General features: G+C 38.6%; 1 protein-coding gene and 1 long non-coding RNA gene across 2 annotated transcripts; both read left to right on the top strand.

Annotated features, from left to right (window-relative positions):
• Positions 1-13,249: 13,249 nt before the first annotated feature.
• LOC131247265 (uncharacterized) lies at positions 13,250-13,912 on the top strand. The gene is made up of 2 exons (XM_058247668.1): positions 13,250-13,400; positions 13,527-13,912. Exons 1-2 carry the CDS (start codon positions 13,250-13,252, stop codon positions 13,910-13,912), a joined length of 537 nt encoding a protein of 178 aa, XP_058103651.1.
• Positions 13,913-18,007: 4,095 nt separating this feature from the next.
• Positions 18,008-19,482, top strand: LOC131249419 (uncharacterized). Its single transcript, XR_009172839.1, has 3 exons — positions 18,008-18,056; positions 18,360-18,410; positions 19,425-19,482. It is a non-coding gene; the product is annotated as an uncharacterized LOC131249419 (long non-coding RNA).
• Positions 19,483-22,325: the final 2,843 nt, after the last annotated feature.

The following is a 22,325-nucleotide window of genomic DNA, read 5'->3' on the forward strand; positions in this document are numbered from 1 at the left end:
CCATTCCTGCTCCTTCATCTAGGTCAGATTAGTATTTTTAAGACTACTAGTCTGTAATAACTTTATTACTCTTAACTAGTTTTTTTGAGTTTGTCACTCTCTTTAACTTAGCTCAGTCTATGAATTATGTGTGTTGCTTATGCTATGTTTTCATATCTTGACTAGTTACCTCTCATATTCCTCATTGATTATTTCTCATCAGCTATCTATTTTGTGCTTCATTTGTCCTATTGTGACAAAAAGGGAGAGTATTGATATGTTATGGCTATGTATATGGATATGGATGTTGTCATGAGGAGGGAGATTGAATTGTATGGTGTTTTTTGAGTATGTTACTCAGGGGGAGTATGTGCAGAGGTGTGTAGAGGTGGACTAAATATTGATTTACAAGTTTGCAGGATGTTGGTTGATAACAACTGGTGCATGATTCTTTAATCAGATATAACAACTGGTGCATGATTCTTTAATCAGATATTCTATGTTATGTAACATATCTTGAAAGTGTGTTTTGTCACTAATTTGACAAAGGGGGAGATTGTAAGTGCCATAGTTTATAGCCCTTTGTGGTTGTCAAATTAGTGGTGCCAAAGACACTGTTATAAAGCTTGCATCTGTGAAGAACAATGCTCTACTCAAGATCTCAAGAAACTTTCAAGTTCAATCTAAAGATCTCAAAAAGCTCTCAAGTTTAAACGACAGCAAGACTTCAAGCTCCATTACTTTCAAAGGTCACTCATCTTTAAAGTTTCAATGTCCTTACTTCACTATTGACGTATGACTGACCTTAGGTTGACCATTAGAGTAAGCCATTTTGGATACATAATTCATATGTTTTATATAAGTGAGTTTGGTCTATTCTAAGACTAGTCCTGGACTTTGTTCGACTAGTCCTAGCACTGCTTCGACCTGTCTAAACATTTCCTGGATCAGTCGTAAGTTTGTTACAAAAATTAGAAATTTTCTATTAGGCTTCGACTAGTCCTAAGGACTGTTCGACCAGTCATAGGAACAATGTCGACTGCATCTTCGACCAGTCATAGACCATGACTCAAAGAACAGTGTTGAAATTAGACAACCTACGACCAGTCGAAGGGATCCTACGACTAGTCGAAGGAGACCTACGACCAGTCGTGAAACTGCCAAATCTTATCGCCCCCGAATTTTCAAATATCTGTTGGTTCTACGACTAGCCGTAGATGTCTTTAGACTAGTCGAAGACGTGATTCGCTCACCTATAAATAGAGCACAAATCTCAGAATAAATAAAGCAATTCAAGTTAATTTAATTCGGTCTTCTGAGAGATAAGTCAGTGCTCCATTTAAGCTAAGTGTGCATATTTAATATTCTCTTTCTTTAGCTTTGTTAATTTATTTTGTTTCTTGCATTCCATTCTAATCTGAAAAGAGGAATTGTTGTTTTCCTTTTTCTGAAATCAAAATCAATTAGAGCTAGCCCTTTTGTTTTAATTTAAAATCTATTAGAACCTAGAACCATTATAAAGTGAGTATTGGACATTGAACTTTGACATTCAAATCTCTAATCAGACTTGGTTCTTCTGGGCTACTACAACGAAGGAGAAAATCAGGTATTTTACAATTTGTGTAATTTACATTGTTTGGTTTTATTTGAGGTTAAGCTAGAAAAATCTCAAAGTTGTTGGTTATTTGAGGAGAGCCGAAAAACTCAGAAGTGAGGGTTTTTGAATTGTGTAAGCCCTTTGAAAAAAGACACAATTGTGAAGGTTTTGGGTGAACCTGTGAAAACCAATTTGATAGTGAATGCTAATATCCCCTGTGTGAGGATATTAGGAGTGGAGTAGCATTCTGTGTGGTTGTTGTTTAACAGTTGGTGAACACACAGGCGAACCACTATAATTCTTTGTGTTGTGGATGTGTGATTTATATTTCCTATCTTTTATCATTCAGAATTGTGGAATGTACGTGTGAATGTGAGTGTTGTAATCATTTCATTTCAAGCTCAGTGGGGAATGTTGTAATAATTTAGATTTACATTTTAGCATTATATTTTTGCTATCTCTTTATTACGTTGAGCTTCAGTTTCTCTATTTGTTCTAGAAATAAGGTTGTCCTACCATAAACTTTGGTTTTTGGTGTAAGGTTGTCCTTAGAATAATTTTTGTTTCTATTTCTCTATTTTAGGTTGCCTTCCATTCCTATACTGTGATTCGTGTATATTGTTATCTATTCTTTATTTAATATTCTACAGTATTTAAATTTAATTTGGCATAGTCCTATTCACCCCCCCTCTAGGACATATAGCTTAGCCATTTCAATGATCAACTAAAAAATCTCTATAAAAAAAACTAATTAAAAAGAAGAGAAAAAAAACTCTTGTTGATGCCAGTCGATCCTCTCTCTCTTTCTTGCTCTTCCTCACATGTCCCCTCTTCCTCTCCCTTTTCTCTTTTTTATAGTAGCAAGGAGGTCGGTTTAAAGTTGGAAGAACCGACCCTATTTTGCACTTCCGTTCACAGTAGAACCGAACTGTGAATGCTTGTTCTACGCAGCAAAAACGCACCGATAGCTGCGTTTGATCCAAGATTGAGAGAGGAGATCACCTGTTCTAGTAATTCTGACTGCATAGGAAGGGTGAAAACCCCCTTCTCTGACTTTTGGACTATCTAGATCATTGATCCGACCGTGATTCTGGTCACACAACGCCCCACAATGGCTGGGTGGCGTTCGATTTTCCTACGCCTGCGAACCTCTGCAAATGAGACGTTTCGGTGGTGTCAATGGGGTCCACATACTCCAATGTTTATGAAATCTACCCCATCCATTAGTTCCGTTGAGAGATTTTAGTGAAGGAGGGGGTGTTTTGATTCTCTATTGCCGTGGCCCATCGAGTCAATCACATGATGATGGTTTAGATGTTCAATATGGCGAGGGCGATTTCTGTCCGCATTCTTGGTATCGTTTTCATGGTCAAGGCCAACCATTCTTCTGATTCTACTGAACGGTCTAGATCGATCATGTAGATCGAGATCGTGGCCCACAAACCCATCCGCAAACGCTCTGTTTCTGTTTTCGTAATAGAAATTTAAATCCAAGAAGGATTGTGTGGTCAGTGTGCTTTGACTGATCTTTGCTGGTTCGGTGTCTTGCGGCTGCACGAGTGTTGTGTACGCACTCCTCTCTAGGTGGAGTCTGAAGTTGCCGTAAAGACCGCTTTAATAGAAGTAGGAATAGGTCAAAGTGTCCTAGAGGGGGGTAAATAGGACTTTTATAAAATTTTATGACAATTTAAAATCCTATTACCATTATTTTAATCTAATATGCAAATATCAAGATGTCATCTATTTAACTCCAATGATTTCCAAACCAATTAGAGGATCTAATCACAAGACTGAGCAGAATTTAAACAATATATAACCTTGGTCTAAGATGGATTGAAGGAGCGACTGTGTGTAGAATGTGATACTTATCAATTCTAAATAATCATGTCATAATGCATCATCTTAACATTAAAAGTAAACACCATAAGAGAGTATGCAAATAATAATCCCAAACACAGTCGTTTTATAGTGGTTCGGCTACATGCCTACTCCACTCCTAGTGGACGCACTCAACCCTTGAGTGTACCGAATTTCACTAATAGATGTTTCAAATCAAGTTTACCTTAAACCAGTACAACATATACAAGGCTGACTCTAGGACCTACACGAGGTACCTAACATGTCTCCACAAGACACAAGTTTAAGCCCTACACAGGAGCAAGGGTCAACACACAGCACCCAGGTTTTATGCCCTACATAAGATCAAAGGATCCACACAAGAACCTAGGGTTTTAGGCCATATAGGCCAAGGATCCACACAAGGACCCTAGAGTTTATGCCCTACACAAGAGCAAAGGTTAACACACAACACCTAAGTTTTATGCCCTACACAAGAGTAAAAGATCCACACAATGAGCCTAACTTTTAGGCCACACAGGCCAAGAACCTACACTAAGGACCTAAGCTTATGTCATACACAAGAGCAAGGGTCAACACACAACACCCACATGTACTCTCTCGTCGGAGGCCTCCTATGAGGACTTGAAAGGGGTGAGAATCACCTGTAACCCAATCCTACACATAAGAATGATCAGCAAGGTCTCTGGACTCTAATGACTTACAGATAAGTAGATGAGCCCCATTAAGTGCATTGATGAAGATCTCCTCCTTTGAGGATGAAGAATCTTCGGCTCCCTTGAACCGCAACACTGATGATGCTCCAATGTATGGCGACGGGTAGGGTCAAGGTTATGTTGGTAATTACTCTATTAAATGATAATCATTGAAGAGACAGTAATTTCATGATCTTAGGCATTCAAGGGATCCCAGCTCAATGATTTACCATTAAGGTGGTAGTTGAAAGATCCTCGAATGCGGAAGTTCATTCATCAATCCACTCTATTGAATGTCAATGATGAGGGTGGATTGAGGAATGAACTCCTATGAGAAAAATGACTTAGGTTAGATCATATATAGTTACTCTCCCAAAGCTCTCTCTCATTTTCTCAATATAGCAACTAAGAACATGCTCTCCTTAAATAGGTAAAAAGTTCCAACAGTAATCAAGATGTCAGATTCTGACTGAGTTCGATATCATCAGGCCTACTTCGATATCATCGAACGCATACTTTCGATGCTACTGAAGCAAGGTTTGATGATATAAACTCCACTGAAATATATACCTAAAAACTTTTTCCCTGAGGATCGATGTCATCGATCGTGCGTTGATGTCATTGGAGTTTGAATTTCGATTTCATCGACAATCTGTTCGATACATCGATCATTTCCACATGATTTCAAAAGAGCTTGCTGGACAATATTTGATCCATTTCGATGATATCGAGCATATATTTATTTCACCGATATTTAAATTATGATCATATCGAGACATCATCGATTCCTCGGTCATTTCTAGAGGATTTTCCTATTGAGCTTGCTAGACTAGTTTGGTCCGAATTCGATAACATTGAATGTCCCTCGATATCATCAAAATTTGATTTCCGATGGAATTGAGGCTCGCTTTGAGTCATCAAAAAATATGTGATTTGCCTTAACAGCACGCTGGACACAAACTAGCCATAATTCGATTATACCGAGCTGTCTCGATGATATTGGTATTTGAATTTTGATGATATCGAAGAGTCAATCGATTCATCGAGAATGTTGTCCAAGGATCAAGTTGATTATTGGACATAAGATGTCCTCAATTCGATGATATCGAATACTTACCGAGGACATTGATAACAGGGGTTCGATCACATCGATGTGATATCGATATATCGAGAAAGGTTGAAAACTTAGAAATTTTCCTGTTTTGCAAGATAAGTTTTTATACACAAATACCTATGTTGTTCTACTCATTTTAAGGTTTTATATACCTAGGTGTTTTGAGACATGGGATGTGAGGCTTAATTTACCTTTGAAGAGTTTGGAGCACACATCCAGTTGAGGCAGACGCTTGAATGATCTTCTTGTGGGGCTCTCTTGACTTGCTGACTCAACACTCATGTTAATTGACAAACTAGGGCACTTACAGAGTCCGCTGTGATGTTCTAGAGAAATCTACTCCATCCATCCTCTTTCCCATCTAAAATTAAGGGGCTGCGTCCAAAATTGAGGCATATCCAGAGATCAGGTGGGCCCGAAATCAGTGATTTATGGCTGATCTTTTCATTGGGCCACTTTCATAAAGATCCAATGGCTGAAATTTTACGTATACAGTTACTTTATGGTCCTCAGGCCAGATATAAAGTTTTGAACCAAACGGATGGTGGGAACCCTGTGATCTTGCATTTAGGACAATTTTCAGGCCTCTTTATCTCCAATCACTAGGTTTTCTCGGATCTTTATCTTAGGAATTATTCAATCTCAGTCCCCTAAGATCTATCCCTTGCCTTGGTGATTTTTCAGCATCAAATCCATGCCTTTAGTACCCTTTTTCAATCCAAGCTCTTAAAATCGCCTTGTAATACAAACATGATTAAAATAGGATATTAAACATTATCATATTCGTAAAACCAAGTAATAACTGGGGTCTAATATGCAATATTTGACCCTCAACACATATGGTGTCATATTGCATTGTATCCCCCGCATATGGCATTTGGTTTATTGTGATTACGCATTTTGAATAAGGTTTATGACATTCATGGACTCATTCGTATTTCTATTTTCTTGACATTGTATGATTTATGGACTTGTATTGTATGCTTGGCACCTATATTGCGCACCCACCTACACCACCCTCTAAGCTTTCGATAAGCTTATGCACGATAGATGCGTGTAGGTGATGCTAGGAAGTAGTCAAGCTTAGGTAGGAGTGTGTGGCTGAGCTTTTGGAGTTTTTGATATCTATATTATATTTTCTTTTCATTCCTTGTACCGAAAATTTTATTATAGTAATGGATATGTAGTGTTGATCTTTGTTGTTATTATGGGTTATACTTATGGTTATGCTTATCATGAAACATATTCATGTTGAAAATCCTCCTTGTAAGATCCTAAGATCAGAACTTGGTCTATAGGTGTTGGGAGTTGAGATTGGGGTACTACGGAGGCTGTTGGCACCGGATTTGACAATCGGAAATTTTGTGAGCCTGATTTTCGAGTTTGGGGCGTGACAGTAGTCCTTGAAATTGTGGTAGAACCACTATTACTGAAGTATGAAGTATAACCTAATGTCCTAGAGTAGGGTGAATAGGACTTTTCAAAGATTATTTTCCAATAATTACAAACAATGACTATCTTTTAAATAGAAGGATAAGACAAAGTAACTCTAAGGCTTCTAAGCCAATAGAGGGTCCAATCACATAAGATACACTAGATATGAAAGTAAAGCAAGTAGCCTATAAAGATAGTGTATATGAGTATGTGGGATGTGATTTCTATCAATTATAGACATCCATCTAATCATGTATAATAATTAAGCATTCAACGCACATAAGCATAATTAAATAAATACGCAAAGACAATCCTAAACACGATCAAATATAGTGGTTCAACTATGTACCTACTCCACTCCCGGCAAACGTATTCAACCCATTAGTGTACCAGATTTCACTATCAGAGGTTTTAAATCAAGTTCACCTAAAACCTTTACAACCTTACATAAGGACTCTACAATTTATGTCCTTCACAAGAGCAAAGGTCCTACACAAGAACCTAGACTTTATGTCCTACACAAGGACAAGGGTCGTAATGCTGAACCTGACAATTTAGGCCACACAGGCCAAAGTCCTAATCCCGAACCTAAGATTTATGCTCTACACAAGAGCAAGAGTCCTACTTCTGAACCCGACACATTTACTCCCACTGGAGGCCTACACAAGGACTTTAGTTAGTTTTTAGTTCGGCTAAATAACAACCTAGGTCCTATACAAGAACCACGGATTTAAGCCCTATGGAAGAGCCATGGTCTTACACAAAAACCTAGTTGAGTTTGAGGATAACAAACTGTCAGCCTCAATCCTATATAAGGAAGGAGGCTAACATATGGACTCCTAACAATGACACTTACTTGTCGGATTGAGTCCCTTTTTGTAGCTCCTCTTGGGTTGCTTGATCTCCTCTCTTCTTTGCTTCAATTAGCTCATCAATGATCCCCCGATTATGTTACCGCTACTTCGCCAAGGCTTCAACTCCACGATCTATCTCCTTGCATTTAATGTGTCTTCAAGATGACCAAGGTGATGGGAATAGGTTGAATCTCTTACAACTAATGGGTAGTTGTCTATCCTATGCGATTCAACTGGATGGGTCTCCTAGAAGAGTTAGACAATGATTTATGAAGAATGCTTAAGTCCAATCTCTAGGAAATGGAGGAGTTTAAGCACATCTCAATGTTAAGGTTGAAATCCTCATTAAAGTTGTAATCTCAAAAGAGATAGCTTAGAACTTAATGGAATAAAGGCTTGGGATGAGGGATTTGCATAAGGAATCATCCAACCTTCTATTGCTCCAAAAACCCATAAAAATGCTTAAGAATCAACTACCTTTTATAAAAAGTTCGAGCTCCAACAGTAAAAAAAATAGGCAAAATATAGGCAAAAAATAGTCATGTCAATGTCATCGAAGGTCCTTTGATGCCATCGAAGAACAATCTTCGATGCCATTGAAGGGACCTCGATGCCATCGAGAATTCCAACCAAATTTCTAGATTGGTTGCTGGACTTTCCTGATTCTCAATCGATGTCATCGAACATGCCCTCGAATCTACTATTTTTGAGCTATCTTTTACACAACATATTTGTACCTTTTCTAGCCTTCTTTATCATATTTTTCTTGGACTTATAAAGTTAAGGGATGATCAAATAAATATTCCCATTAGGTCAAGATCATCTAAAGGCTATATGGTTGTTTTGGGATAAGGGTTAGGGTAACCAAGGCATCTCTTTTGCCTGTATATGCTCCTTGATGCTTTCTTCTCCGCTTGTGTCTTGGGTCTTCATTTTCCAAAGGCTCAACCAATTACATGACACAGTGGCTCATATGATTAACAAACCAGGGTGTAAGGCCCGTATCCTAGTTCGTACCATTCTTTAGACTTCCGCAATCCTCCCCGTTGAATTCTGGTAACCTGCAACCTGTAATTAGCATTTACGCATAACCCTAAGTCGCGTCCCATATATCTATGTTGACTCGACTCAAAACTTGTACCCTATAGACCGCGCCATCGCCGCAGTTCCAACGCCGCGTCTGGCGCACCGATACGATACCTAGCCTAAGAGTTGTGGGCGCGCGTACATCTCGAGGAAATTTCAAGAGAATCTCTACCATCCATCACATCAATCAATCAAGTACAATAAGTACACAACCCATCCCTCTCTTACCAACAAGGCATAGCAACCTATACCTCTCTCATCTAAAGTCAACTCTCTCTCTCTCCACCCATCCCTTCCTTACGCCCATCACCCATCACTCAACCTCTCTCTTGCAACATCATCTCCTCTCTCTCATTCCTCTTTACCATTTTCCAAACAACCAAGAGAGAGTGGATGTCCAAGCTTCCCAAAGAGAACCTAGGTGTGGCCCACTCCCTACCACCTAATCTCCCATCTTAGCCATCCATACTTCATCTTCCTCCATCAAAATCAAAGCCAAGGAGCTAAGGAAGCCAAGGGATCAAGAAGGAGTGCAATCGGTGGGTGATCTTAGGATTTCCACCATTGATTTCTATTTGAGGGCCCATTTGTGGTGGGACCCACTTGACGTATGCATTGTATTAAGTATAGGGAGGGCCCATAGTGGTGGGGTCCCTCCCATTCTCACGTCTCTCTCTCTCTCTCCCTCTCTCTTTATTTTTCCTCTTGTGGCCCACCTTGAAGTATGGATTAGATCCACACCATCTAGACGATGGAAACCCCACCATGATGTATTATCCACACCGTCCTTCTTGGATGGACCTAGATGAAGGAAAAACACAAGTATCGGTTTGATCCAATGGTGGGCCACGCGGATGTGGACCCACCAAGATTTATTTTTATGGGTTGCACCATGGTGCATGTGTTTTATCAACGTCGTTCATTTGTTTCATCCAGACCGTCCAATGGTCTGGATGTGGGTGTGATCCACCGTGATTTATGTATTTTTGCCCATAGTCCATTTGGATGGTGGGGACCCTAGCAGTATATAGCTGCTGGATTGACGTCAGCAAGCTTTGAGGGTCCCACATGAGGTATGCGTTTTATCCCAACCATCCATCCACTATTCAGCTGCTGGATTAACGCCAGCAAGTTCTATGGGCCCTGATCATGAGGTATGTTTTATATCCAAACCGTTCATCCGTGTGGGACCCACACGTGATGCATATGTCTTATATCCACATCGTTCAGTTGTCTGAATGGCGGGGACCACCATAATATATGTGTTTTACATCCAGGCCATCCGTCTAGGCCTGGACGCTAGATGCTGGTGTAAAAATAATAATAATAATAACATATATATATATATATTATAATATCTACTACTATATGGTGTGCCCCATGTGGGACCCCCCTGATGGGAAGTTGATTGGCTGGTGTACTTTACATCAGCTATATAGCTGATGTATTGATGTCAATAGATTCTGTGGGTCCCATATGATGCATGTATTTCATCCTACGCCATCCGTCCATCTGGATGGGACCCATCGCATGATGTATGTGTTACATCCAATGGTGATTATATCCATCCCGAGGCAGGCCTACTTGTAAGTGCTATGTTTTCTAGCTCCTATGATTGTCAAATTTTGTAGTGCCAAAACCTCTTGGAATCTGTATCTTGTGTAGCTCATCTACATATTTAAGATCATGCAATTCATGTACAAGAACAAAGATCTTTACATCAAGAACTTCAAGTGCAAGAACAAGAGATATACAAGTTCAAGTACAACATCAAGTGATAGTTCAAGGTTTCAAAGCTTCAACTATGTCAAGACAAAGTGCTTTACTTTGGAACTTAAAGCTCAAGGTGAAATACAAGCCATAAGTACTTCAAGTTCAAGCTTCAAAGTACTTCAACTTCAAGATTCAAAATAATTCAAGATATCAAGCTTCGTGTACTTCAAGATTAATTATCAAATGAAGCAAATGATGAATCAATGTTCAAATATCACTTATAAGGTATGAATAACCCTAGATTGACTATAGGTTAAGTCATATTGATTCCATACTTAAATTGGGTCACTATATATGTGTATAGACTATTTCTCGACTAGTCTTAGTATATGTTCGACTAGTCCTAGTACTGCTCGACCAGTCTAAGAATTTCCTCGACCAACCTATGTTTGTTACTAATTTTTAGAATTTTCTGTTATAGTCTCGACTAGTCCTGGAGACCACTCGACTAGTCGAATGAACAGTGCTCGACTCAAAGTCCAGCAACCAAATTGGGTCCCACACGACCAGTCAAGAGCAGGGCTCGACCGGTCGTACAGTCCACTCGACCAGTCGAGCAAGCCACTAAACCAGTCGTGGAATGGCCTTATCTTATCGCGCTTAAAATTTCAAAAATTTGTTGGTCCTTTGACCAGTTGAGCTGTCCTCTGGGCCAGTCGAGTGCACCGTTTCTGCACTTATAAACAGAGCACGATTTTCAGAGTTTTTCATTCAATTCAAGCAAAATTAAGACACCACTCTGAGAGATAAGTTAGTGATATTCTTAAGCTATTTAGTGCTCATTTAATATTCTATTTAATTTAGCTTTTTGTATTTGATTTTGAGTTCTATATTCCAATCTTATTTGAAAAAGGGATTGAAGTTTTCCCCTTTCTTGGAATCAAAATCAAATCAAGCAAGCCCAAGGTAATTTAATCTAAAAAACATTTAGAATTTAGAACATTTTCATAAGTGAGTGTGGATATTGAACATCTACTTTGAATCGGTTCTACCAGGCTTCATCAAAGGAGAATATCTACATAAGTACTTTACATTTATATAAATTTGAGATTGTGCTAGAAAAAATCTCTTCCTTTTTGGTTTTTCTAAGGTGATCTAGAAAACGTTAAGTGTGGGGTTTTTGAATTGTATAAGCCCACTTGAAAGACACAATTGTGAAGGTTTTAAGTGAACCTTAAAAAACTTATTTCATAATGAATGCCAATATCCACTGTGTGAGGATATTGGAGTGGAGTAGTTGTGTAGCTCTTTTTCTAAACAGTTGGTGTACACACAAGTGAACCACTATAATTTCCGATCTTGTGGTGGATGGTTGATTGTGGCTTTGTGTGAATGTTGTAATTTTCTTTTAAGTATTTGTGGAGAATGTTGTAATTTCTTTTAGGCAAGTGTGGGAATGCTGTAATAGCTTAGTTTATTTTCTTTGCTATTCTTTTCTTTATTCCTTTGTATCAGTTTAAGATTTTGACACATAGACTATTCTAGGAATCAGGTTGTCCTACCATAAGCCATTGGTTTTTGGTGTAAGGTTGTCCTTAGAACAACATTTGCATCAACCTTTTATTACTTATACATTTGAGGTTGTTATTCATTTCTGCTTTTTGGAATTGTTTAGTGCTATCTTTATTTACATTTGTTTATTTTCGCATTTAATTTTTTAATTTGGCATAGTCCTATTCAACCCCCCCCCCCCCCCCCCCCCCTCTAGGACTCTTAGCTCGGCCTTTTCACTCCTTCACTTTGAAAGGGAGGGGCAGATGCCAAGAGTTTGAGAGCTTGCAGGCTCTAGAGGAAGCTGAGACAGTGGAAGCCATTATTGGACAAATACTAGTAGTCCAAGACTTCTTTGAAGTATTCCAAGAGATGCTAGGACTGCCTCCTAGGCATGTGGTAGATTTTTGTATCGACCTCAAGCCGGGAATCGCTCTTATATCACTTCCTCCATTTCGCATGCCTCCTTGTGAGATGGAGGAGCTGAGGAGTCATATTGATGAGCTGCTGGCTCAGGGCTTCATCCGCCCTAGCATTTCTCCCTGGGGAGTGTCGGTTCTCTTTGTGAAGAAAAAGGACGGCTCGATGCTCCTCTGTATAGACTACAAGAGGATGAATGATGTGACAATAAAGAAAAGATACCCCCTTCCACACATCGACGACCTATTCGATCAGCTGAAGGATGCCAAATATTTCTCCAAGATAGATCTGTGCTCAAGGTACTGTCATTTGAGAATCAGGGATGAGGATATCCCTAAGACGGCCTTCAGGACTCATTATGGGCATTACGAGCTCTTGGTGATGTCTTCGGCCTCACAAATGCTCCGGCGGTTTTTATGGATCTGATGAATTGGATTTTCATGCCTTACCTAGATTGGTTCATAATCGTTTTTATTAATGATATCTTGGTTTACTTGAAAAGCCAAGAGGAACACAAGCAGCACTTGTGCACAGTCTTGAATACTCTGAAGGAGAATCAGTTGTATGCCAAGCTAAGCAAGTGTGAGTTCTGGGAAGAAGAAGTGAAATTCCTAGGGCACGTGGTGACAGCGGAAGGAATAGCAGTGGATCCAGCCATGGTGGAAATGGTATCTAAGTGGGAGGAGCCCACTACAGTTACTGAGGTTCGAAGTTTTCTAGGCATGCCAGGGTACTACAGGCGGTTTATTAAGGAGTTCTCCAGGATTGCACGACCGCTCACCCAACTGACGAAGAAGAATAACCAGTTTACATGGGATGAGAACACGGAAGCGGCTTTCCAAGAGCTGAAAATGAGTCTGACTTTCGCGCAGTACTCACCTTTCCACAGGAAGGAGAGATGTTCATGGTGTACAACGACGCATCTAAGTTAGGACTAGGGTGCGTTCTAATGCAGAACGATAAGGTGATCACTTATGCCTCTCACCAACTGAAGAAACACGAAGAGAACTACCCGACTCATGACCTGGAGTTGGCAGCAGTAGTCTTCGCCTTAAAGATATGGAGGCATTACCTATACGGAGAGGATTTTCAGTTATTCTGTGATCATAATAGTTTGAAATACATATTCAAGTAGAAGGACTTGAACATGCGCCAGCGTCGATAGATCGAGACACTTAAAGACTCCCATTTTGATATCTCATACCACCCTGGTAAGGTGAACTCAGTGGCCGATGCTTTGAGTCGAAAGAAGAAACATGAGCTGGTAGCCACTCTAATGATCAAGGAGTGGGAGATGGTGAAGTTTGTTCAGGACTTCGACATCCAGCTTACGCTCAATGAGCCAGATGTGTACGTAGCACTTTTGATTGCAGAGCTTACCCTGGTTCGACAAGTAATCACTACCAAGGACAAGGATGCATGGCTCATCAAGATGAAAGAGAAGTGTAAGAACGAGGAAATGCCTGATTGGAGGGTTAGTAGTGACGACGGTCTTCGATATCAGGGACGAGTATGCGTTCCAAACAACGTCGATCTGAGAAAGGAGGTGATGACAGAAGCACACCATTCCAAGTTAGCTATCCACCTGGGCAGCACCAAGATGTACAATTAGGTCAAGAGACAGTATTGGTGGGGCAATATGAAGAGGAATATAGCAGATTTTGTGACAAGATGTATGGTGTGCTAGAAGATTAAGGATGAGCATTGTAAGCCTGTCTGCCACCTTCAACCGTTGCCGCTAGCTGCGTGGAAGTGGGACACCATCTACATTGACTTCATATCCAGCCTTCCTAGGACACAGAGAAAGCATGACTCGATCTGGGTCATCGTCGATAGGTTGATAAAAGCTGCCTGTTTCCTCCCAATTTGCACGAAAGATTCCATAGATAGTCTGGCAAAGCTATACATCTAGGAAGTCATGCGATCATAGGGAGTTCTACGAGAAATTATATCAGATCGAGACTCCAGATTTACTTATGCCTTTTGGAAGAAGTTGTAGGAAGAGATGGGCACAGAGCTCAAGTTCAGCACGACATTCCACCCTCAAACAGACGGACAGACTGAGAGGGTGAATCAGATCTTGGAGGATATGCTGAGAGCATGTGTTTTAGACTTTCAGGGCAACTGGGACGATCACTTGGCTCTAGCAGAATTTGCATACAATAATGACTTCCAATCTAGCATAGGCATGACACCGTACGAGGCTCTTTATGGTCATTGTCGAGCCTCTCAGTGTTGGGCAGAGATCAGAGAAAGGAGTTTCTTAGGACCCGAGCTTGTTCAAGCAACTACCCAGGTTATTGATATGGTTCAAAAGCGTTTGCGCACCGCCCAGAACAAACAGAAGAGTTATACGAATAATTGACGACGCGACCTAGAGTTTGCGACTGCCAATCATGTCTTCTTAAAGGTGTCACCTATGAAGGGTCTGATGAGGTTCAGACAGAAAGGGAAGCTAACACCTCGTTTCATTAGGCCTTTCGAGATTTTGGATCGCATGGGAGCCGTAGCATATCGCCTTGCATTGCATACTGCATTTGCCAGTATTCACAACGTCTTTCACGTGTCCATGCTGAAGAAATATATGCCAGATGAATCGCACATCGTTAGCTGGGAGCAGATCGAGCTGACAGATAACGCCTCATATATCAAGGAACCTATCTGCATCTTGAACCACAAGAAGTAAGTCCTACGAATGAAGACTATACCATTAGTTAAGGTTCTTTGGTCACATCATGGAGGGGAAGAGGTGACTTGGGAACGTGAAGCAAAAGTTATGGAGAAGTACCCTCATCTATTCAGTGGCACCCCACAAGTAATATCAAGGATAAATTTTTCTTTTAAGGGGGTAGACTGTAACACCTCCTACCTCTGGTACACAGGTTCCGAGGAGCTAAGATGGACGACTCCATGATGGCCGGGAAGGTAAGGTCAACCAAAAATCCCAACTTATAGAAGCTCTGTGTCATTTAACACGACCATATTAGGGACAACGCTCCTACAACCTACTCTTAAGAGTTAGCTAGTATGAAACCAAACCCTCACTATCAGAAAAATGGGCAAAGGCTATGGATTTAATCCATAGCCATAGACCTATAGCTATGGATTAAATCATAGCACGTTCGTGGCACGACCGTCGTCGTAGGTCCCGAAACAATAGGTCTAAAACCTATGGCTACGGATCTAATCCGTAGAAATATGTTAAAATAGCTACGGATATAATCCATAGCAAATTTTTGCTATAGCCAACACACCTATAGCTATGGATATTATTGGTAGCTAAAAGTAGTGTTGGATCTGTAGCAATATCCCGAATTTTATAACAGCTACGGTTAATATCCGTAGCTATAGCCTACATTAAAAAAATTATAATCATTCATTCATTCATTCAATTACCACCTACATAATCATTCATTCATTCAATTACCACCTTCATAATCATTCATTCATTCAATTACAATTATTCATTCATTTAATTACAATCATTCATTCATTCAATTACCACCTGCATAATCATTCATTCATTCATTCAATTACAATCATTCATTCATTCAATTATCACTTGCATAATCATTCACTCATTCAATTACAATCACATATGAGCTGCCTCAGATTAAAGCAATTACTAATGGTGAAGAGTTACAAGACCATTCAGCAATGGTGAACCAAGAACCATTCTCTGGCCTCATATGAGCTGCCTCAGATTGAAGCAAGGTAAGAGAAACACTTTCATTTCAATTGCGGATGACTTCCATGGCCAGCTGGTGAGCAGTCTTGTTCTACAACTTTGCAAGTTCATCCATGGCTTCATACGTGTCTTTGTCAGTTAAAAGCTTTAGATTAAATCGTGCCGGTGCCTTTGTTATGCCCTCCCACTTCTCAGCTGTCTCTTGGAGTTTGTCAAAGCCCTACATAGGACATGAAGAAACTTAATGTATGCTTACTTTGCCAGTATAGAACCGTTCGGATTTTTTATAAGTTGCCCCAGGAATGATATGTAGATGAAAATGAGGTAAAACTAAACATTAAGACACTGCTGATATAGAAATTTTCTGTGGTAGTGTTCTTTTAAAAATGGTTAGACATTTGCTAAATTTCAGATCCCAAAACCCATGAAATAATTCAAGTTGCAAGTATGGCTGGAAGAAATTCAGATGTTGTAAATAACATGACCCAAATACAAACTTAGGTACTCACCAGGCGGGTTGTGAAATCGCCGAAAGATTCTCCCTGTGGGCGTTTGCGACTCCAGTTGTAGGTTTAGGGATTTGAGAATACATTTACGTTTTAGGTTTAGGTTTAGGTTTAGGTTTTACGTTTTAGGTTTAGGTTTAAGTTTTACGTTAAGGTTTAGGTTTAGGTTAAGGTTTAGGAAATTGAGTTTAGGTTATAGGTTATAGGTTTAAGGTTTAGGCTATAGGTTAAGGTTTAGGTTTAGGAAATCGGGTTCGGGTTTGGGATCGGGTTTATGTTTGGGTTTTCAAGTTTAGGTTTAAGTTTAGGTTAGGGAGTTGAGATTAGGATTAGGTGTAGGTTTAGGTTTAGGGATTTGAAAATACATTTAGGTTTTAGGTTTAGGTTTAGGTTATAGGTTTTAGGTTAAGGTTATAGGTTTAGGTTAAGGTTTAGGTTTAGGTTTAGGTTTTAGGTCATAGGTTTTGGTTTAGGTTAAGGTTATAGGTATAGGTTAAGGTTTAGGTTTGGGTTTAGGTTAAGGTTTAGGTTTAGGTTATAAGCTATAGGTTTAGGGAATTGAGAATAGGTTAAGATTTAGGTTTAGGAAATCGGGTTCGGGTTCGGGATCGGGTTTAGGTTTGGGTTTTCAAGTTTAGGTTTAAGTTTAGGTTAGGGAGTTGAGATTAGGATTAGGTGTAGGTTTAGGTTTAGGGATTTGAAAATACATTTAGGTTTTAGGTTTAGGTTTAGGTTATAGGTTTTAGGTTAAGGTTATAGGTTTAGGTTAAGGTTTAGGTTTAGGTTTAGGTTTTAGGTCATAGGTTTTGGTTTAGGTTAAGGTTATAGGTATAGGTTAAGGTTTAGGTTTGGGTTTAGGTTAAGGTTTAGGTTTAGGTTTAGGTTATAAGCTATAGGTTTAGGGAATTGAGAATAGGTTAAGATTTAGGTTTAGGAAATCGGGTTCGGGTTCAGGATCAGGTTTAGGTTTGGGTTTTCAAGTTTAGGTTTAGGTTTAGGTTAGAGAGTTGAGATTAGGATTAGATGTAGGTTTAGGTTTAAGGATTTGAGAATACATTTAGGTTTTAGGTTTAGGTTTAGGTTTTAGGTTTTAGGTTAAGGTTATAGGTTTAGGTTAAGGTTTAGGTTTAGGTTTAGGTTAAGGTTGAGGTTTAGGTTATAGGTTAAGGTTTTAGGTCATAGGTTTTGGTTTAGGTTAAGGTTATAGGTTTAGGTTTAGGTTATAAGATATAGGTTTAGGGAATTGAGAATAGGTTAAGGTTTAGGTTTAGGAAATCGGGTTCGGGTTCGGGATCGGGTTTATGTTTAGGTTTTCAAGTTTAGGTATAGGTTTAGGTTAGAGAGTTGAGACTAGGATTAGGTGTAGGTTTAGGTTTAGGGATTTGAGAATACATTTAGGTTTTAGGTTTAGGTTTAGGTTTTAGGTTATAGGTTAAGGTTATAGGTTTAGGTTAAGGTTAAGGTCGAGGTTTAGGTTTAGGTTTAGGTTAAGGTTGAGGTTTAGGTTATAGGTTAAGGTTTTAGGTCATAGGTTTTGGTTTAGGTTAAGGTTATAGGTTTAGGTTAAGGTTTAGGTTTAGGTTTAGGCTAAGGTTTAGGTTTAGGTTATAAGCTATAGGTTTAGGGAATTGAGAATAGGTTAAGGTTTAGGTTTAGGAAATCGAGTTCGTGTTTGAGTTCGGGTTTATGTTTGGGTTTTCAATTTTAGGTTTAGGTTTTGGTTAGGGAGTTGGGATTAGGATTAGGTGTAGGTTTAGGTTTTGAGATTTGAGAATACATTTAAGTTTTAAGTTTAGGTTTAGGTTTTAGGTTAAGGTTTTAGGTTTAGGTTAAGGTTTAGGTTTAGGTTTAGGTTTAGATTATAGGTTAAGGTTTTAGGTCATAGGTGTTGGTTTAGGTTAAGGTTTTAGATATAGGTTAAGGTTTAGGTTAAGGTTTAGGTTTAGGTTATAAGCTATAGGTTTAGGGAATTGAGAATAGGTTAAGGTTTAGGTTTAGGAAATCGGGTTCGGGTTCGAGATCGGGTTTAGGTTTGGGTTTTCAAGTTTAGGTTTAGGTTTAGGTTAGAGAGTTGAGATTAGGATTAGATGTAGGTTTAGGTTTAGGGATTTGAGAAAACCTTTAGGTTTTAGGTTTAGGTTTTGGTTTTAGGTTTTAGGTTAAGGTTATAGGTTTAGGTTTAGGTTTAGGTTTAGGTTAAGATTTAGGTTTAGGTTATAGGTTAAGGTTTTAGGTCATAGGTTTTGGTTTAGGTTTAGGTTTAGGTTTAGGTTAAGGTTTAGGTTTAGGTTTAGGTTATAAGATATAGGCTTAAGGAATTGAGAATAAGTTTAGGTTTAGGTTTAGGAAATCGGGTTCGGGCTCAGGATCGGGTTTATGTTTGGGTTTTCAAGTTTAGGTATGGCTTAAGCTCAGGGAGTTGAGATTAGGATTAGGTGTAGGTTTAGGTTTAGGGATTTGAGTATACATTTAGGTTTTAGGTTTAGGTTTAGGTTATAGGTTATAGGTTATTGGTTAAGGTTATAGGTTTAGGTTAAGGCTTAGGTTTAGGTTTAGGTTTAGGTTACAGGTTAAGGTTTTAGGTCATAGGTTTTGGTTTAGGTTAAGATTATAGGTTTAGGTTTAGGTTTAGGTTAAGGTTTAGGTTTAGGTTTAGGTTATAAGATATAGGTTTACGGAATTGAGAATAGGTGAAGGTGTAGGTTTTGGAAATCAGGTTCGGGTTCGGGATCGGGTTTATGTTTGGGTTTTCAAGTTTAGGTTTAGGTTTAGGTTAGAGAGTTGAGATTAGGATTAGATGTAGGTTTAGGTTTAGGGATTTGAGAACACGTTTAGGTTTTAGGTTTAGGTTTAGGTTTTAGGTTTTAGGTTAAGGTTTTAGGTTTAGGTTAAGGTTTAGGTTTAGGTTTAGGTTTAGGTTTAGGTTATAGGTTAAGGTTTTAAGTCATAGGTTTTGGTTTAGGTTAAGGTTTTAGATATAGGTTAAGGTTAGGTTAAGGTTAAGGTTTAGGTTTAGGTTATAAGCTATAGGTTTAGGGAATTGAGAATAGGTTAAGGTTTAGGTTTAGGAAATCAGGTTCAGGTTCGAGATCGGGTTTAGGTTTGGGTGTTCAAGTTTAGGTTTAGGTTTAGGTTAGAGAGTTGAGATTAGGATTAGATGTAGGTTTAGGTTTAGGATTTGAGAAAACATTTAGGTTTTAGGTTTAGGTTTAGGTTTTAGGTTTTAGGTTAAGGTTATAGGTTTAGGTTAAGGTTTAGGTTTAGGTTTAGGTTAAGGTTTAGGTTTAGGTTATAGGTTAAGGTTTTAGGTCATAGGTTTTGGTTTAGGTTAAGGTTATAGGTTTAGGTTTAGGTTTAGGTTAAGGTTTAGGTTTAGGTTTAGGTTATAAGATATAGGTTTAGGGAATTGAGAATAGGTTAAGGTTTAGGTTTAGGAAATCGGGTTCGGGTTTGGGATCGGGTTTATGTTTGGGTTTTCAAGCTTAGGTATATGTTTAGGTTAGGGAGTTGAGATTAGGATTAGGTGTAGGTTTAGGTTTAGGGATTTGAGAACACGTTTAGGTTTCAGGTTTAGGTTTAGGTTTTAGGTTTTAGGTTAAGGTTTTAGGTTTAGGTTAAGGTTTAGGTTTAGGTTTAGGTTTAGGTTATAGGTTAAGGTTTTAGGTCATAGGTTTTGGTTTAGGTTAAGGTTTTAGATATATGTTAAGGTTTAGGTTTAGGTTATAAGCTATATGTTTAGGGAATTGAGAATAGGTTAAGGTTTAGGTTTAGGAAGTCAGGTTCAGGTTCGAGGTCGGGTTTAGGTTTGGGTTTTCAAGTTTAGGTTTAGGTTTAGGTTAGAGAGTTGAGATTAGGATTAGATGTAGGTTTAGGTTTAGGGATTTGAGAATACATTTATGTTTTAGGTTTAGGTTTAGGTTTTAGGTTTTAGGTTAAGGTTATAGGTTTAGGTTAAGGTTTAGGTTTAGGTTAAGGTTGAGGTTTAGGTTATGGGTTAAGGTTTTAGGTCATAGGTTTTGGTTTAGGTTAAGGTTTTAGGTTTAGGTTTAGGTTTAGGTTAAGGTTTAGGTTTAGGTTTAAGTTATAAGATATAGGTTTAGGTAATTGAGAATAGGATAAGGTTTAGGTTTAGGAAATCGGGTTCGGGTTCGGGATCGGGTTTATGTTTGGGTTTTCAAGTTTGGGTATAGGTTTAGGTTAGAGAGTTGAGACTAGGATTAGGTGTAGTTTTAGGTTTAGGGATTTGAGAATACATTTAGGTTTTAGGTTTAGGTTTAGGTTTTAGGTTATAGGTTAAGGTTAAGGTCGAGGTTTAGGTTTAGGTTTAGGTTAAGGTTGAGGTTTAGGTTATAGGTTAAGGTTTTAGGTCATAGGTTTAGGTTTAGGTTAAGGTTTTAGGTTTAGGTTAAGGTTTAGGTTTAGGTTTAGGTTAAGGTTTAGGTTTAGGTTATAAGCTATAGGTTTAGGGAATTGAGAATAGGTTAAGGTTTAGGTTTAGGAAATCGGGTTCGGGTTCGGGATTGGGTTTATGTTTGGGTTTTCATGTTTAGGTTTAGGTTTAGGTTAGGGAGTTGAAATTAGGATTAGGTGTAGGTTTAGGTTTAGAGATTTGAGAATACATTTAAGTTTTAGGTTTAGGTTTAGGTTTTAGGTTTTAGGTTAAGGTTATAGGTTTAGGTTAAGGTTTAGGTTTAGGTTTAGGTTTGGGTTTTAGGTTATGGTTTTAGGTCATAGGTTTTGGTTTAGGTTAAGGTTATAGATATAGGTTAAGGTTTTGGTTAAGGTTTAGGTTTAGGTTATAAGCTATAGGTTTAGGGAATTGAGAATAGGTTAAAGGTTTAAGAAATCGGGTTCAGGTTCGAGATCGGGTTGAGGTTTGGGTTTTCAAGTTTAGGTTTAGGTTTAGGTTAGAGAGTTGAGATTAGGATTAGATGTAGGTTTAGGTTTATGGATTTGAGAAAACATTTAGGTTTTAGGTTTAGGTTTAGGTTTTAGGTTTTAGGTTAAGGTTATAGGTTTAGGTTAAGGTTTAGGTTTGGGTTTAGGTTAAGATTGAGGTTTAGGTTATAGGTTAAGGTTTTAGGTCGTAGGTTTTGGTTTAGGTTAAGGTTATAGGTTTAGGTTTAGGTTTAGGTTAAGGTTTAGGTTTAGGTTTAGGTTATAAGATATAGGTTTAAGGAATTGAGAATAGGTTAAGGTTTCGGTTTAGGAAATTGGGTTCGGGTTCAAGATCGGGTTTATGTTTGGGTTTTCAAGTTTAGGTATAGGTTTAGGTTAGGGAGTTGAGATTAGGATTAGGTGTAGGTTTAGGTTTAGGGATTTGTGAATACATTTAGGTTTTAGGTTTAGGTATAGGTTTTAGGTTTTAGGTTTTAGGTTAAGGTTATAGGTTTAGGTTTAGGTTTAGGTTAAGGTTGAGGTTTAGGTTATAGGTTAAGGTTTTAGGTCAGAGGTTTTGGTTTAAGTTTAGGTTTAGGTTTAGGTTAAGGTTTAGGTTTAGGGTTAGGTTTAGGTTATAAGATATAGGCTTAGGGAATTGAGAATAGGTTAAGGTTTAGGTTTAGGAAATCGGTTTCGGGCTCGGGATCGGGTTTATGTTTGGGTTTTCAAGTTTAGGTATGGGTTTAGGTTAGGGAGTTGAGATTAGGATTAGGTGTAGGTTTAGGTTTAGGGATTTGAGATTACATTAGGCTTTAGGTTTAGGTTTTGGTTTTAGGTTATAGGTTAAGGTTATAGGTTTAGGTTAAGGTTTAGGTTTAGCCTTAGGTTTAGTTTATAGGTTAAGGTTTCATGTCATAGGTTTTGGTTTAGGTTATGGTTATAGGTTTAGG

The sequence above is a fragment of the Magnolia sinica genome, chromosome 1 (genome assembly GCF_029962835.1).
Source record: "Magnolia sinica isolate HGM2019 chromosome 1, MsV1, whole genome shotgun sequence".
In the NCBI taxonomy this organism is placed as follows: domain Eukaryota; kingdom Viridiplantae; phylum Streptophyta; class Magnoliopsida; order Magnoliales; family Magnoliaceae; genus Magnolia; species Magnolia sinica.